The 19,472-nt window shown below is 38.8% G+C and overlaps 1 protein-coding gene across 1 annotated transcript in view; it reads right to left on the reverse strand.

The window, feature by feature from the left end:
- KNDC1 (kinase non-catalytic C-lobe domain containing 1) overlaps positions 1-4,862 on the reverse strand; it is a gene marked incomplete at both ends in the record, with an annotated part of 60,135 nt that extends 55,273 nt beyond the window's left edge. Inside the window, 2 exons of the mRNA XM_084289933.1 lie at positions 152-350; positions 4,764-4,862. Coding sequence (XP_084146059.1) covers positions 152-350; positions 4,764-4,862 — 298 coding nt within the window. The remainder of the gene's footprint in view (positions 1-151; positions 351-4,763) is intronic.
- Positions 4,863-19,472: the final 14,610 nt, after the last annotated feature.

Consider the following 19,472-nt stretch of genomic DNA (forward strand, 5'->3'; position numbering starts at 1 on the left):
TAAGCATATAATTTCATACTATATTAACCCATTTAAAGTTTTTTTTTCTTTAATTACAAGTCTGAAGAATAAAATATAATGCTTTCCTACAGCCTCTCAGAATGAGTTTCCACAGTTTTAAAACAAATTGCCTGGAAACACAAATACTTACCACTGAGTTGTTCCATGAAGCATACATTGCCATTGGTGTTAAAAGCCAGTGTGTCAGGAGTGATGCAGAGTGTCTGGAAGATTGCAGAATGGGCAATGCTCTTCAGAGAATGGCAACACTCCAGGCAGATTGCCCAAATATCTTGCTCAGTAAGACAGCTATCCCGCAGTGACAAAATATCAGCAAGGGACACATTCTCCTGCCAAGACACGAATTCATAAATTACTTCGCATTTCATGACATTACTTTGAGTATCATAGATTACATTTGACACAATTGGCTACAACTAATGTTTCCAGCAACTTCTCAGACTTTCTAGGACAGCAATTAACACCCTGAGAACACAAAGAGAATGATGTTGCTCTTACAGTTTGTCTCAAAGAGGCATACTTAACCTGAACAAAGGTATCACAGTATGTTAACACCAAAAAGAGACTTACTAGGGAGTTACGTAAACACCGCATCAAAGTTAGGGAAACACACCATTCAGAGGTAAAAGCAGTGAGACTAAATCAAAATATTTTGTTTAATCCATGTCTCTCTTAAATTCTCCCAGGTGCCCCTGGATAAACTACTTTTAAATTCTCTTCACAGCAGTTTTCCCTAACAGTGAACAAGTATCCTCTAAACTGGCATGTCTTAAAAATGATGCTGTTGTGAAGTTTAGTGGTCTAGACCATTTAATAAAGCCTCAAAAGTAAAAATTCCTGCAGGAAAAGTGTTCTTTGACTTAAAATAGAAACATTTTAGTTGTCATAGACTTCTCCATTATTCCCAATGCTCTTGTGATCAAAACAGCATACAGACTTGTTTCTAAATTACTACCTGAAACTGTACCTCAGCTTCGTTTGACCATTTCATTACAGCAAGGCTATAAAAAGTTTGTTTTAAAAAAAAAATAAATAAAAATGCAGCTCAAATGTAGCTCTTCTGGTCAAGACATTCAGAAATAATGCAAGCAGCTGAGCATTTTTTGTCCGTTTTTAGAATACTAATACGTTACCTGTAGCTACAGAAGTAAAGTTTCCATGAATTTAAAGGCATGACAAAAGCATAAAAACAATCAAAACGCCAATTCCATCAGTAAAAAAAAATAAGCAAACAGAAAAATGGAAATATCTACAGAAGCTACTTAGTAGCAAAGCTATACCATTATTAACTATGTTATTTGTCATTAAATTATAAATAGTAATTAAGATTAAAGACTATACTTCTGAATGATAAGTATACCTTGAATTGAAGACAAACGCTCATTACTTAGAACACAGAAAATAAACTCTCCCTTGGTCAGCAAAATAGCATGAGATATTCTAGAGTTCTGAAATGGAAACTGAGTTGCAGTGGTTTAAAGTTTTAATCCTGGAGACAAACTTGAAAAATACAGTTATAACTTAATTTATGTACCTCATTACTGGACAATATCAATAAGATCTGGATTAGCATTTACAGATGGGGTAACAGTTTGTTAGCATGTCTTTTGGAGAATAAAGTACTACATTCACCACATTCTTTAAAAAAAAGAAAAAAAAGCCAATCCTTAGTCCAAAATTTTGGTTTTCAGTCTAAAGTACAATACTTAATATTTATAAGAAAAAACAAAACAAACAAACAAAAAAAAAAACATGAAATAAATCATGCTTTGTGAACCTTAACTTCTAGATTAAATACTGTAATTTTTGCCAAATTTTACAGGGGGATTGGTTCTCTAATGGCTGTTATTATCATAATGCTTTCAAGCACTAATCACAGACCCTCAACCCTCAGAGTTCAGTCCTATATAACAAGGAAGAGCCAAAAACCCACACAACTCAGGTACGTGAAAAAACAGATCTCTTTTTCTCTGCGCTGTGCTCAGAACCTTACATGCAACGCTGCCATCAGATTTTGAGGATGGATGAGGAAACTTTGCACATCTTTATGAGAAACTTCTGTCAAGCATGAAGGCAGCACAGAGGTTCTTATATGTGAAAACATAAGCACATGACAAGGAGCTGGACCACAAGTCATAAGGCTTTGAAGCTGATTAAGCTGAAAGGATGCGGACAGGCTTGGGACAGGATGACAAACTGGTTATCATAACTTCATGGAAAAAAAAAAATCTGTGATCAAAGCAATGAACCAGTAATTATTTTTAATTTTTAATGTTTCTAGGATCATCCAAGCTGGATACCTAGGTGACATGACTACATTTGCCAAAACTGCAATGAATGTTTCATTAATCAAGATGCAAAAACAGGAGTCTCAGCTGTGCATATGGACAAGAATGGCTTATTTTAGAGATACTATAATAAACACCTAACAACTGCAAACTTTAAGACAGCCTCAATGTCAAGGTGCAGTCATGATCAGGACTTGACTTCCTTTTGAGTCAAGCTTTCAGGTTGAGCTCTAGAGATGATACTAATCATCAGCAATGATACATGTAGTTTAAACATACAAAACCATCTTTGTTTTGGGGACTAAATGAAGGATGATGATCTCATGTCAAACAAATTTATCTTCCTTCCAGGTAAAGAGAAAGTTAGGTAAAACAAAACAAAGCAATAAAGAAAGCTGAGCTCACGTTCAGTGGCTTTCATCAGCAATGGATGTATGGGTGAAGATTAGAAAACAAAAACAAACCAAAAACAAAGCAAAACAACAACAATTAAAAGGCAAACAACCGTTCAAGAAACCTTTGTCCTTCCAAGAAGGAAGGTTTCAGGACATGAAGTTATTTATTTTATGGAAACTGTATTTCTCAAATGGCCACACTATCTTGATCTACTGCAGCAAAGCAGCACCTTGTTAGAGAATGAGGGATTGAAAATACTGAGACGTGTATTTGCTTTAAGACCATAACAAAGCACTTTTTGGCAAGCTGGAGCTTCTGGAAAGCCATGACTGCAACATTTTGGTCCACTGAAGATTTACAGGAAAACTAGAGTCTTTGTTACATAGAGACAGAAGCCTTCCTCACTTGCCTCATGATCAGCAGAAGATACCTGAAAAAGCTATTTACCGTATGATAACTAGGATAAGTTAGCTGTTCAGACATATTTTAATATAATATTTTAATTACTCCCTTTAGATTTCAGTTTTCCCTTGTATTTTCTTCAAAAAATATAAAACACAGTTTAGTAGTATATGTAATAAAGCAGAGAAAAGTGGAAGAGAAAAAATAATTGGCCACAGACAGCTTCTTAAAAAAAATAAATCAAGGAGTTTTAGACCAAGAGAGCCTTGGTAAATAAATATATTTTAAATACATCATTCCCCCTATTTCCTATTCATTTGCTCAGGCAGCATCCAGCTTCACATGTTGGCTTCTATAAACCACATACATCAGACACCGGCCTCACCACGTAAAGCAACGAGAAGCACAGGCTCCACTCAGTGACTAAGCATCTAAGTAGGCACCTCAGCATTCACAGCTTTCTGGCACCTTTTTGTCAACATAGTTTATACAAATTTCAAAACAATGTATTCTAGAGTCTCGGATAATACAGCAAATGTCATTCAGTACATTCATCAGATTTAAAGAAGGTCATGTTTGTTTTCTCAACAAGAATATTGAAAATATTCCTGTACCTGGAGTAATTAAACAGAAGGGGCTGGTGGGAATCTACAATCAAAGTATATGTTAAGCAGCTGAGAGAAATGGGCTCACGTCTTCCTCCTACAGAAGGAAGATTTGACCCTCAGCCTTCTCCCATCCTGAGTAAATACTCAGTATTTGTATTGAAGTATTTAAGCTTATGTGTAAAGGGGAGGCCACTGCCACCTGCCTTCTGTATTTTGCATGTGCCAGTCTGAAAGGGCCTACTACACTGAGTACTACAGATGATGAAGGAAGAGTACACATTCGACTTATAAGAGTGAACTCTGGATTAAGACTAGAAAAGTCAGTTAATACCAGAAGGGTGAAACTACTGAGCCATTAGATGGCTTATGGAGGTTGGAAGGGACTTCTCATTTTCAAACACACATTCCTGGGGTTCTTGAAACACCAAATAAGCAAGACTACAAGGGCTGGTCTGGGGAGGAAGCAACTCACATACGGTTCTCCAAACTTTGACTTCAGAGTTTACACAACTTACCATTTCATCCAAACATTCACTGAGGGGTAAGGAACATGTCATTGTGGAAGCAAGCAGGAGCGCAAAAAAAAAAAAAAAAAAAGCAAGCGCAAAACAAAACACGTCCAGATAAATTTGATTACAGAACCAGACTTAGCTACAGGTTATTTGGCACAATAAAGATTTAAAAGATTTTTTTTTTTTCTCCTGACAAAGGCCTTTTTACAAAGGGCAATAAGAAATGACTGTATGAATATCAAGCTGGTGGCCACTGGAAATACTTTTGCCCATTTAATAAATTGCTATTTATTAGGTACTATAAGGAAACACTTCACAACTGCAGAGCTACCCCGCAGCCGCAACAGGGATTACGAGACACCCCATCCTGGAGGACCATGACTTTGCCGTTGTGTGCAGAAGGTGGATGGGGATGGACCAAGCCCAGCTGGGCTCACCGGGCAGGAGGGAGCCGCGATGGGCACAGCAGCACCTACAGCCGTGTCTGCGGTGCCCCCGGCCCTGCCGTGGGGCTGCCCCCACCCTGCCACACTCACCTCGTCCTCCAGCAGCGTCGGCAGAGGCTCGAAGTCGTAGCAGGTCACCTCCTCCTCCTCCTCATAAAACCCATCCTCCGCAGCGCCCACGGCCTCCATTCCGCCCGGGGAGGGAGCAGAGGCTTCGCCTCCTCAGCCCCGCCGCGCACCCAGAGCACGGCCCCCGCCGTGGCACATCCCCACGCCCGCCTGCGGGCTGCCCCCGGCGGCGACCCCCGCGGCGCCGCGCTCGCCCGCCCGCTTTAACCCCTTCTCGTCCCGGCGGGGCCCGGCCGCGGGGCGCCCCCTGCCTCTCCCTTCGGCCCGCTGCCGCCGCCCGCCTAAGCCCTCGGCTGGGGCAGTGCTGCCATGGCAACGCGGCCCGCCGCCGCCTCACTGCGGCGGCTCCCGCCCCTCCTGCGGCGGCGCCCGCCTCGCCCTCCGCCCCGCCGCGACCCGGGACGACACCGGGCACCGGCCGCCGATGCCGGCGAATCCTCCGGAGCACCGTGCTCCGCGGTTGCGGCGAGCTCTCGGAGACAGAGCGGCGGCGTTGCGGTGGGCCCTGAGGGGCGCGCCCGCCGCAGTGCCCGCTGCGGCCGCCCGGGGCGAGCGGGTGCCGGGACCGGTCCCCGGGCGGAGGGCGAGGGGCCGGGGCGACCGCGTTGCCTGGCGGCCGGGGTGTTTACAGCCGGTGTGGCCCTGGAGCTGCCTCGGCCGAGCGGGTTCCTCGCCTCACGGGCGTGCTGAAGGCCCTGCGTGCCCCCCGTGCCTCGCGTCCCCCCCTCACCGGAGGCTAAATAAATGGGATTTTTCAAACCGATTATCGACTTTATTTTCATTAGACCTGACATTTATTTGCTATCCACAGGACTTAGAGCATCTAAAATAACTTTATGAATGCTCCCTTTGAAATTGAAGCTTCATGATCAAGATTTCCCTCCAAAGTACCACAAAGTGCATGTTTTTGTTTCAAGTAACCCCTATTATAAACCACAAATGGTATCACGTAAACAGCACACAGCTGGTCCCGTTTCTGTGTGGGAAGAGGAATCCAGCAGTCTGTAAAACAGGTCTGCATACACTCCATCAACCTGTGAGCAGCAGAACCCTGATTTAGCCTTGGCCACATCGCAATCTCGTTTCTCCATTGTGACCAGCAAGGCAGACAGAAGGGGCTGTTTTCTTCTGTAATTAAATTTCACAATTACGGGTACGTGGAAAATAACAGTACCATTTTCATTATTCTTGTTTCCTGTATTCCTATAATTTTATGTCAAAATAGAGCATGTTAATGGATTAATCTGTGCACAGTGTATCAAACAAAGCAAGGGTTTTGTATTCAATCTTGTATGTAATACTCTTGAAAAGATTAATACCCTATTAAACTATACGTTAACAAACACTGTTTGTTAATTTTGTTAATTTTGTTAGTGTAACAAACACAAAAATACTTTGGTTAACTGCGCCATAAAAGTCATCCTGCAGCAGTTGTAAGATTTCACCCAATTAAATATTAATTGGATACATTCCATGGTTACAGCATGCTACTTAGAAAAAAAACAAACAAACAAAAAAAACCCACAAAACAACAAAACCAAAAAACACAACAAACCCAAGTAGATTGGAATCTTCTATATGTATACTGTCTTCTTCTAACATGTTGAAATAAATTGATGTGGACAAAACGTTCCTTATGATTACAGAAGTCTGTAATCTATATATATATTTATAATTTAATAACTTGGGCTTTTAATTGTGAACAAATATTAGAGCATGGGAAATAGGAAGTGCCTGTTGCTTCTGAAAATAAATCCCAATCTGATCCCAGGAACAGCATTATTTTACTTAAAAAAATGTTTCTTAAAACACATTTCAGCAGCGTATTTGTTCATATGTTTTCTTTGGGCAGTGTGATCTACCCGAGAAGAATCCCAGATTCCGGACCCTTGTGGGCTGGGGTCTTAACTGCACTGTAAAGAAAACCACAAGATTAAAGAACTCTCTTCATTGTGTAAATTGGGTCTATGATCCACACTCAGCCATAAATACCTCTTACATCAGCACTCCATTGCAATCACCACTTGAGCATTCATAAACATTTCTGTAAAATGATACTTTAAGTCAAATGGGCAAAATTCACATACTGTTTTTTTTGTTTGTTTGTTTGTTTGTTTGTTTGTTTTGTTTTTTTTTAGGATCAGTTTTTGTTTTAGTAAAGAAAGAGAAAATCACCTGCTAAAAGCAATCATTAATTGAGTGGTAGGGCATTGCCCTGTAAGGTTACCAGACTCATGTTCAGACACCTGTCCCGTGTTGTTTGGACTTGGGGCTTTAATACAGGCTTGGGTAGTTCTTGCCAGCATAAGTGACCAACTGTATCCAAGTGATTTGAGATGCTCATGACTTGTCTTCTCTTCTGGTTGCCCTGGTTAACTTTCTTGCCTTAACGAAGACTATTTATACCAAGTGGAATATGTACAAAGTGGAAAGCAAAATAAAATAAGCATAGAGGGAGCGAAAGACACTGTACTCCAGGTGATAAAATATACACTATTCCTCTGTGAAACAAAAGCTGTAGAGAACTCAGCCTTATCACAAGCGCCTTGACAGGCAGTTCAGGACAGTTACTGGAACTAATACAGTGTGGTAGATTTTTCTAGAAAAGTTGCTACGATAATTTTCAACTCTCATCAGTAGTTCTATTGTTTTGTTTTCCTCCTTGGTCTCATGGTTGAGGTAGCAGTCAGAAAAGTCAGTGTAACTTGTTTGATACATTCATCTAACCATGTTCTCATACTAGGATATTTTTTCTTATTAACATCTGCAATTAATCATGACCCATGGGAATTGTTGGAGGACATGCAACACTACACAGTTCAACATGAGAAAACAAACAAACAAACAAACACGTAGATGAAGCTGTTGGTTTGTCTGCAGTTATATTTTTATTTCTTTTCTTCCCACAGTATTACTTAAGAACTTAAAGTTCTCAAGAGTCTTTTATACATTAGCAGTAGGCATTTTTTGAATGATGTTTTGATGGATACTTCTGATGAATAGTATCTGTGGAAATAATCTTCTGAGTTTAAGGTTAGCTGAATGTGCAATTGAATATCACATTAAAAAGAGAAATCTATAGCATATCAGTCAGGTTCTCAAAGGTGAGGGTTCTCAAAAGGCAGAAATAAAAACGTTATTTTCAGTAATAATATAGTCTGAAAAGAAATAAGAATGTCAGCATAGATTAAAGGAACCAGAGAGGTTTTATTGCCCTTTGATCAGATTTTGTATATGAACTGGGATCTCTTTAATAATAGGGATCAGGGATCACAATTATTAGAGATTTTGACTTCTTAATAATAGATTAGAGATGAAAAACTATTAAATGAAGGTTAAGCTGTGCTATTATACATGAGAAACCACTTGATGAAAAAGTCATTGAATCAACATGAAGTTTTGTGTCTTAGATTTGACGTATAATAAAAGACAATACAGAGGGACTGAATAAAACGTGTCTGATTTCAGTCTTCTCACATGCTCCCTGTATCTAATTTGTAGTAAATGCGTTAGAGTTATGGCAGTTTGTACTTTCCACATAAGCAAGGTTTGCAGCAGAATGGCTGACTTGATTTCCGTCTCTGGCAGCATTCAATAGCAGATGTCTAGAAAAAAGTGTATGAACAAGTAGCCGTATACTTACGCTCTTCCAGCAAAGTCAGCCTCCAAAGAGTCACATTTTAGATATCCCCTAAGCCAGTGGTAATGTCTATTGGTTTAAGAAGCCTAGAATATTTTTCTTTAATGAATTTGTTCATTCACTTTTCGAGTTTGAATAGTTTTACTATTCACCATGTCCTACTGCAAAATTCCTCTGCACAATGCATGAAGTAAAGTCTTTGTTTCATTTGAGGCCCCCCATTACTTGTGTTGGAAAAGGCCATGGTGGATAGGTTCCCTATTTATCATCTCTTTATCATTCATGATGCGACACAGCTGTCTTATCTCCCATGTTATATCTTTTCAGGTTGAAAGGTCCTGTTCTTGTTGCTCGTTGACAGAATAGAAATTATTCCATGACTTTGATCATGCACTTCACAGTACTTTTTATAATTGTGTCCTTATGTAATAAAAAATTTTGGAAGAGAAGGTTGAAACCTGAATGAATAAATGAACGAACAAATGAATGAGTGAATGAATGAATCAAAGAAAGAATTGGTAACTAAATGAAAGAAAGAATGACTTGATAGTTGGTTTTTGTTTGTTTGTTTTTAAATAATTAATTAACAACTTGCGAACCTAAAGGAAATATATCTCTTAAACATGAATTAATGTTTAATCCTCTGTCTTTTATTTCCACGTATCTGGATTCATGATATTGACCAAAAATAATTACGTGGACACTAGTCACTGAGAATATAGTCATGGAAACTCAGAGGGTGACTACCAACATCTCTCATCCGTCTCTGTAACTTAATCTAAATACAAGTTACAGGAGGAAAGAAATTGTATAGGGTACTACTGTTATGCCACTTTGTGCTACTGTTGATGTCTTTCATGTTCCTTTTTAGGCTTTTCCTTTTCATTATAGCACTTTGGTTATTCTTCTTTCTGGATTATATAATCATAATTGACTATTAAAATTTTGGAGTACCAGCCTTGTAGATGAAAGGTACACATTTGTTACACTATAATTAGATTGTGCATTCTCCTTTTAAGAGTTTTTGTTTAATGGCAGTTTGCCTGAAGGCTCTCATTTTAATTTAGTTTGGGTGAAACTGTGGGAACTGAAGGATTGCAGTATAAAGAATTGGTTCTTCTGTGTGTATGACATATTCTTTTCATTTGTTTGGTTTTTGTTAATCAGAGATTGCTTTATTGCCATGGGCTTTCATATTTTTAGTCTATGAAACTACTGTTCTTTCTTTAGCAGTTATATATATTTCAATGCAGGGAAAAGTTTTCTGCCAGTTGCCAGCTGCCCCTGTCTTTATCACAGCAGTGAGAAAGCATTATAATAAAAAGGAAATTATGTGTTGCTGCTACTGAAAAACCTGAAAGAATTCAGAGGTGAAGACATTGCAATTTTTAAATCAGCCCCATTGCTGCTACTAATCTGGGTGTAAATCTGCTTCTTGAAGTGGCAAGTTAGTTTGTATTCCAAGTAGTTCAGAATCTTAGAAGGGCAATAGGGATGTGTTATTTTGCATTTCTGAATACAAATCTTCCAATATATCTGAAGAGGATTGGAAAATTATACGCATAGGCTGCATACTGTATGGGAAAAACCCTATGGAGGCATTCCCTTTTCATGGGGTTGAATGGAAATGTAAGCTTCAAAAGAATTAAGTGTAGTCTTTGGTCATTATAAGCATCTGTCACATTATTATTTTCAAATACTTCAAACTACATTGCTCTTACTTGTTAAGAATCTCCTGATTTCCAGCCTCCATTAATACTAATTTGTCTTTACTCCAAAACCACCTTTTAGCTTTTAATCTCAGTTCCTATTTCTTTCCAGATTACATTACATATACATCTATTCTATTGCCTTTGACTTTGTTTTCCTTTTTTTCTAATAGTGCATTTTTGTAAACCTGTGTTCTAGTCATGATTGCTTTCCTACTGCACTATACTTTTGTAGTCCTTATAATACCAATAAACTTAATTTCATTATTTCCTCAGGTCAGGATATCTGATCTTTTCAGCGGAATCATCTTCCATATACACTAACATAAACAAGGGGGTATTTAGTATATGTTGTATGTTAGTGTATTTCCTTAAGGAGACTTGTGCAATTTTTTCATCTTCATAATTTTCTAACATGTTCACTGCCTAAAGACTTTGATTTAATTATGTCTTCTCTGAATAGCAGTTTCATTTGCCCTCATTTGGAAGACTATCAAAGGATTCTCCTCTCTTCTCCACAGGACATCTTTCAGTCACCTAGTATGTTCACCTAATACAAACTGCAACTGCATGTCTTATTCCTGCATTCTTCTTCCTATGAACTCTACTAGATGGCACTACCAGGCATAGATGGCTGGCATAGTTAATGCACTTTGCATTTAACCATCTAGTATTAACACTTTCTATGTCACACTTTAAATACCCTTTGATGTTGCAGTTAGATATTAATTTCCCATACCAGCTGGAACAGAGGGAAAGACAGCAGAAGCAAAGATGTAATTTGGCCCCCGCTGAAGTCAGTAGCAAAATTGTCATGGCATAATTTTATTTGAAAAGATAGCATTGAGATGCAGGGTCAAACACTGAAATTGTTTTTACTTGTATGCAGATGAGAATATAACCCAGTAGTGGTCCACTGAGCAAACACAGGTTTTTTTCACTGGAAAACTAGAACTAGAGGGCCTGTTGAGTCCAAAATCTATGCAGTGCTAAGTCCGGTATTTGGGAATTTGTCTCCTTGTCTCAGTAATTAAATTAGATTACTAGATTCGTCATTTGCAATATCTATCCAGAAATGTGTGTGTGTGTGTATTCACACATGTATTCATATGGAGAGACTGAAACTGTGATTCTTTCTTTTGTTATCGGTCTGGAGTGTTAAGTGACTTCCTTTGTCTCTGGGTCTTAGTACATCCCAGGTATTCCCACAGTACATTTGAATGGCAAGGTGTAGTCTGCTTTGCTTGTTTTATAAGGTAAAGTGAGTTATCATGAAAATAAATCACTTCCAACATTACTCAGGAGACTTATGTCAACTGGAAACTTCAGCCATTAACCAGGAGAGCCAAATTTGCCCTATAATTGCAACACACCCTGCAATTGATTCTGCATTGCTTTAGTTTTGACATTATAACATTGTTTTCATAAACCAACACTGTCTTTATAGTACCTATTGGTCCCTTGCTCTTTTAATTCATTTTGGTAGTGCTCATTTGAAAACAATAGTAAAAGTTATGCACAAGATCATTTAAAAAGATAATGTGCATAATAAAATCTAATATAATGCCTGTGGCAACTTCACACTGGAAAATAAACGGCAAGGTTGTACTAGCCATCCTTATGAGAAACACCTCATAATAATTAACAATGTGTAGGCAGAATTCTAAACCTGGGATTGCTTATTATTTTGACATTTGACTATATCCTTAAGCTTTCCTCTACAGATTTATGAGATCATTATGACCTGCTCATAATGAACACTGATGAGATAAAGTCTCCCATCCATGGGACGGTGAATCAAACTGCATTGTTTAAATACTTCTTGAAGTTAATGAATCATCAGGAAGAGTCCACCCCAAAGACTTAATGCTTCCCAAACAATCATCTGGTGTCCTCGACACCTGATATGAAATCCATGAGTGTTCTATTCCTTTCCCCAGAGACATGTCCGTTATTCTGGGAATCTTTCTCAATAAAACATAAAGACAGACTGGAACATAAGTGACACAATTACTTGCAACAGTATAAACAACATATACAAATATACACATTTCAAAATTAATCCGCTTGATTTACTGTGACTATTTATTTCCAATGATGATTTAGCTCCTGTGTTCTGTGTTTGTGTTATTGCCTTTCTTTCTTAATGATAGTGAAGTGGGAAGGCATTCACTAATTCCACCTGTGCAGGACAAGGCAACCCAAACCTCCTGGAAGCCTACCCCATACAGGTCCACCACAAACAAACCACCAACAACAAACTTTTCTCCATTCTTACCTTAGCAAAACAACTGTTCTCTGTGGACAGCTAAGGGCTGCTTGCTGCTGTGCTCCAGTATGAAGATCTCAGGAGCTGAGATCAGACTGTTCTTGGCAGAGAGCCCTATATTGTCTTACTTTGTGCCCAAGTTTGATTAGAATGCGTCTGTTCACAATCAATTTCAGATCACAATGCTGAACTCGAACTTTTTGTCAAGCCATTCAATCAGTAATAAAGAAAACTGAAAGAACTTTCAAAGGTATAGATCATCCAATACAGACACTTGACCTCCCAAGAAGTGAAGAGAAGTGTTTTTTAAATGCAAAGAAAGGCAAATCTCATACAGAGTCTCAGCAAATGTTTGCTGAAAGACACAGCAGGAGCCATACTAAAGCTATTAAAAATGTAGATCTAATTTCTAAAATAGTTCCAGAGAGATTTTTATTTTTCACATGAGAGTCACAACCATACAGAAAATTGCAATTGGTAAGGTTGACCTCTGCTATGATAGCTTGAAAATGCTGTAAATAGAGTTCTCTCCTGGCAGATGGAAGAAGCATTCCTACTACTCAAGCAGGCTTTGAGTTTGAACTACAGTGCCACACATAGGTGAGTGTTCTTTTTGCATTCTGTCTGAGAACAAAACACACTGTTACTTCTAATGACCTTAAATTAAGACTTATAAATGAAGTCTCAACTCAATCTGAATTTAGTAATATTTATAAAAGGAACAAAAGGCAAATAAACAGCGCTGGGTGTGAGGGGAGTCTACGCTACACCAACACGCACACACGAACATTAAACTTTCTAAATATATATAGAACATTGCTTTTACATGCTAAACCCGAGTATGCCTATACATACATACAATCAGAAAAGGTAACAAACAATCCTTTAAGTTCCATGACTTAACAGTCTCCATTTTCCATTCCTTTTCTTGATTACATACAAGTCTCCATTTTCCATTCCTTTTGAACAATACATCTTGCTTTAAGTTGTCAAGCAACTCAGCCTTCGGGCTTTATGTATCCCGTTCTTCCCAGATCGAAGAAAAACATACCCATCTCCATTTCAAGGCCAATAAGGCCTGGGTCAAAAGGCACATCCAAGTCACCAGGGGGCGTAACAGCAAAAGCATTCGATGGCAGTAGCAGAGGGGCCCATGGCGTAGCAGTCGGATCAGTAAAGGAGCCCGCAGTTCCCTCGCTGTCTGGCAAACCACATTTCTGATTGTGGCCCCACATGGCTCTTTAAGGCCTCAGAGATTGCTCGCCAGGTGCTGAGCAATCCCGCCGCAACCTTGTCGCTTTTAGTTGCAGAGTCCCACACCTTGACCTCAATTTGGTCCTATATTTCAGGATCATAAACTGTCCAATTGTTAATAAGGAGAATAAGCTGTAAGCCTACCGGGGCAGTCTTTGTTCCTAAGGACGTATGATTCCCCATAATGCGCAACTGCTTACCAGCGAGGGGCAGTTGTGTGCGCAGGTCCGCTTCTCTCAGCTTGAGCTTCTTCCCAGCTCCCGTGCACCTATTTCCAGCGACTTTCTCTACAAGCTTCTTTGAGCAGTCTGCTGAGTCTGGCTGAACCTATCTTCATGAGGCAATCAATGTGCATGTTCCCGTCCTGGTCTCTGTTCTGCTAGCCTGTTCCTTTTCATTCCTTCTTTTTGTTTCTTTATTGATGACATAACTTCATTATATCATGTTGCCTTTTTTTTTTTTTTTTTTTTTTTTTTTATTTTATCTTGAGGACAGACTCCCCTCTTACACCCTTCTCCTCACAGCAGTTCTTTTCAAAAAAACTTTTTATTGGTCAAACAACTTTGCAAATAACAGCAACGGCAAACACCCAGAAACTTCCATGCCTTAATGGCTGGAGAACAAGCGACCCGAGACTGCATAGAGTCTCCTGAATCACTCTTCTTTGTTCCCTCTAAACTCTTTTACATTCCTGATGGCCTCATCGTTAAGAGTCTAATCTTATCATCAACCACGGGGCTTTCCAACCCCCATGGCCACACTCCCAAATCTCCCCCTTCTTTATTAATATCAACCATTTTTTCGACACGAATTACCACTCCATATATAACAAGACTCTTCTCCAACTTCTTAATTCAGCTATTACACTGAAAAAAATCAATTATTCACACTACCTGAGACTCCATTTTGTAATTGGTGCCTAGATAATTTGCTGATGGATGAATTAGTAATATCTATATACAGTGCCACCAGGGACTCCACTATGATGGGAAATCCTCCTTTGAGCAGTCAATACCGATAATCCAGCCATAAAAATTATAAATAAAAGCAGACAACATAGTTGAGACTAAATCTTGGACCCTGGCACATGCAGACCAGCAAGAGGAGAGAAACTTTTATTGAGAAAGCTCATCAACCCCTGGGAGAAAACCTCAGCATTTCAATTAAATAGAGTCTGAAAAACAGCTGCAGTCTGACTGCAGGACTGCAGATTATTTTAGACTTCCCTGTCTTTTTCAGAACTAATTTGAAGACAGAGGTGACTGATTTGCAAAGACTACTAAAGACATGATCATTAGCTGTATGATAGTGGAGCTCAAAACAGTGTTTAATGAGCCAGGAAGAAAGATAAATTGCTGAGTTCAACTTGAAGTCTATAGTAACTACAGTGAGTATGTGTTTGAAACATTTATCATTAATTAGACATCGTCACTTACCTCCTGGATGAAGCCAATGCTATCCTGGACATCATAAAATCCATAAACTGCAGTACATGTCACCAGAATTTGAAAATCCAAACAAATAAACTGGGCAATACTCTCTTTCAAGCTGTTAGAAATACTGGTTCATCTGGATCTGTAATGTTATCAAACTTTCATTCTTAGTAAAGACAAATTATTTATATTAAGAAAAAAGTGTGCAGTACCTGAATGTCCTATAAAGAAACTCTCATAGCATACACGGAGAAGCAGAAGAAACTACAAGGTTGTGCTAATGCCTCCATCCAGTGTGTTGTAGGATTCCCCTGATACGGAAGTTTTGGTCTCTGTCTTGGTTTCTCCATGGGCACCCTTTAAAGAGTCAGGGAAGAATCAGCTACTCACATCTTAGAGACAGCACATCCCAATTTTATTCTGTCTCACAAGGATAGGTAAATTATTTCAATTAATCTTCTTGAAATGAAACAATATTACTTCATACAATCATAGCCAGAAAAAAAAAAAAAAAAAAAAAAGGTTAAAATAAAAAGTACCTACATGCAAGCTTCTCCCCTAATTTGATTTTCCTAATCCTGGCCCTTCCCTAGCATTCTTTACTACTGTATGGAATAAGGGTGAAACTTCATAACTTCTCTCTGAATACCCCTTTAAAGCCTCTTCCACTTAGGGCCTAAAAATACAATATCAGATTCACTCTCATTAAATTTACACTGAATGCCTCTAGTGGTTCCATTGCACTTGGTGCCTTCTGGGTTCACCAGACTTCCCTGGGTGACACAGGACCAGTGGAATGGCTTCTTCTTTTCCTACCTTGTGCAAAAGGCTGTTTGGGCCTGACCAGAGGACTTGGCTTCCAGAAATATCCTCCCAAAGCCAGAGTCTCCTTCAGACTACTATGACCAGTGTGAAGTTGGAAGGAAATTACTAGACTTTTTTTTTTTTTTCCCCAATGTGAAGAAGAAACTTCACGTGGTAGGTACAGAACCACAACAGGAACATCTAACTCATCAAATATTCATATGGCAAACAGACTATGACAGAGGCAATACTGTGTCCCAGTTACACTGGCTGTAGTAGTTACTCCTTGGATTTAGAAGCACCTAAAATAGTCAGGCCAGTCTGAAATCTCATTCTGGAGAACCAGACAAGCACAGAATCTGTCCTAGGTTTAGGGCAGAACAAAGTAAAGCCTAGCAGCAGTCTGGTGTGCCAGTTTCGGTTGGCCAAGCCAGGTTGTGCTGCAGCTGACAACCTGGCACTGAGGCTCAATTAATCAAGAAAGGTTATATAAGAAGCACAGAATTTCAGCAAGAACAAATCAAACGGATCTGCACACAAAACCCTCATTGTCCAGTCAGGTCACTTCTCTTCTGCACCAGCTGCTTTTGTGAACAATTTTTCAGCTTATCCTCAAACAGTATCTGTCCTTGATCATTTAATCAGTATTTAAAGCTGTGTCTGTGATGTTATTGATCCCACTTGTGCCTCTAGCATGTGTTTCAATGGAAAATCCAGCTCAGAGGAAAAGTGCGGAACACATTCTCAGCATCCACAAGAAGAAAAAGATGCATTTTTCTCCTTTCTGATTTTATGATTTGTTGTATAATAGCAATAATATCTGTTGCTTTCATATACTTGCAATAAATGGCTTTTGAGATCAAAGAAATGTCTGAGCTTCACTTTGGCTATTAATCATTTTCAGTAGCCATTTATTGCTTCATATATTACAAACAACAGAAGTTATTCTGTAAATCTAGCCAGATAGCTGAGGACTGCAAATTTCAAACCTAACTCAGAGACAGATTCACTGATGGCATTCCCCATGTTGTCTCTTACAAGTAATAATAACAGCACTGTGCCTTCTACCTGCAGATTTCAAAACCCACTATAAAATGCATTAAGGAAAAATGAACCTTGCTTCTGTACTTGAAGGAGGGGAGAAGGTGAGGATATGGACAAGAGATATCTGTGAAGATTCCCCCTCCCCCCCCTTTTTTTATTATCTGAAAAAGCAGTAGAAGTAAACTGGCAGAATTTGTAATACTTGCCCTTGTTGTCATCCTAGGCAAAGCTCCTTGGGAATCAATCCTCACACTGCAGTTAGGGCAATGGGTACCCACTGCCCTGGGAAAGAGGGTGCACTGCTGTTCCTGGTCAGCCTCTACAAGACTGGTGCGAAACAAAAGTTCACTCAACAAACATGCCTTTCCTAATGGGACCGGTCTTTAGTCTCTTTTTTCCTTACACTCCTTCTGCCTTGGCCTTGATCTCGCTTTTTGTGTAACCATAAAATAAAAATGGGCAGTCATACTGAAAGAGAGGAATTCCCTTTAAGTTTGGATTGGGAAAGTCAGATCTAACCCTGAGAGTAATAGTAAAACTGGGCTGGGATATGACAAAAATATTCATTTGTGCCTCACACAATATGAAGAAACAGGGAAAGCAGCCTTAATAATTGGCATAACATTTTGATACTTTCTGGTCTCAGCTGTTATATGTTTTTGTTTGTTTGTTTTTCCTTTTTTTTTTTTTTTTTTTAGATAACTAAAGGACAGAATTCACTTTCTTCTCCCAAGTCTAATCTAATTTTATCCACTCTACTCTCCAATGTCAATCTTTAACCTTGCCTCATGGTTTAAAAACCCTTTATCCAGATTAGCCACCTGAATCCCCAGAGTTTATGTTAGTGTTTTCTACAATTTCATAATGATCCATCCTGCTGAGTCTATTTCTGCATGTAAAATAGATCTATACTATTAATGACAGCAATTTTTTGCTATTGCAGCATACAGTTGCAACAGGCACTGTTTGAAAAGAACAGATGAAAAAAAGCCTGCATTAAAACTTCCCTGGTTTTCAACAAAACCTTTGTCATGTTACATTTCTATTAGGCTTACAGAAGACTTTGTGCCACCCTGCCAAGTATGTATGTCTTAACAGCATCTTCTTATTCCAAGGATTACTTCAAGTATTAGGAAATATATCTTAATAATGGAAGAACAGATCATATGCTTTTTATCCTCTGTCTTGAAAGAAGATCAGAAGGGGAAGAACTGTTTTCTGTTCCTCATGCATCACTGACTGAATTGTTTCCACATTTCCAGTTTAATCTAAATTAAACTTGTGTAACTCCAAAGGATGATGGAAGTGATAAAGGACTGAAATTGAGAGAGCTCTCAGAACTTGCTCTTGGAAGTTTCAAACTGACCTTCTTTTACCTCTTACTTTCTTGCTCTACTTTTCACAAACATATTTGCTATGTATGTCTGAGGTGGTTGTTCAACAAGGTTGTTCAAGCAAGCTCAACAAGGTCTTGCCAGTCCTCTTCAGAACTGGGTGAAGAACAGGACCTCCATATATCCAATGAGTGCATATCAATCAAATACTATTTTTACCTCTAGCTACCTGAGAAAGAATATAGACTTTCTTGCATAAATACCAGAATCGATGTACTGGGTCAAACCAGAGATCCAGTTAAGTTTAGTATCCTCAAACTGCTTCTGGCCAATAACATGTTTAAGTAAGAATATAAGAACACAGCATGTAAAGAATGATCCTTCTCCACTTGACAAAATCAGAGGTTTACTGTGAAAACAAAAAGACCCTTGTTGTCTAGCAAATGGAGAACAAGAGTCTGAAAAGATGAGTTCTCCAAATGACTTCTTTGAATTGCTTTGTGCCCTCAGGCAACTGACAAAGATTGTGGCTCAATTACCAAGCTGGTATGAAAATATTCATCAGTCTTTGCAAGTCTGTAAGGATATAGCTCTGCATCGGTACAGCATAGCTTATGACACAATAGCCATAAAAACAGCTACCACCAATATGGGAAAAATGTGACATACCTTAGAGATGCTTTCACATCTTGAAAACCAAATAGACAAATGAGGTTGAAAATGTATGATCCAGGAAACATTGGACAGAATAGAAACAGCAAGGAAAAGTTACAATTACGTGGTTGTATTAACATCACTTTTGTTTCTGTTTTCATAAAAATAGCAAAAGTGCTAAAGAGCAAAATAGTTGCAGAGGACAACAGCATGAACACCTATCAAACAAATGTTCAATGAAAATTAATATTAACATAATCTTGTAGCCACAAAACAGAGACAAGAAAGGTAGTTTTATATTGATTTGAAACAAAGATTTTTCTAAAATCTGTTACACACAAAATTCTCTACAGCATCTAATGGGAGTATACTACATATTCTTTCTTCTTAATGAAGTGATAAGATGGACGAGCTTTTCTTTATTTGCAAATAGATTCAGAATTCTCTATGGTATTCTATGGCTATGTTTTGGAGACATTTATCATGTTCTTATGTTGAAGGTATAATTCTGAATCCATCAGTATGCTGT

The sequence above is a fragment of the Netta rufina genome (assembly GCF_964035555.1).
Source record: "Netta rufina genome assembly, chromosome: 7".
NCBI lineage: Eukaryota > Metazoa > Chordata > Aves > Anseriformes > Anatidae > Netta > Netta rufina.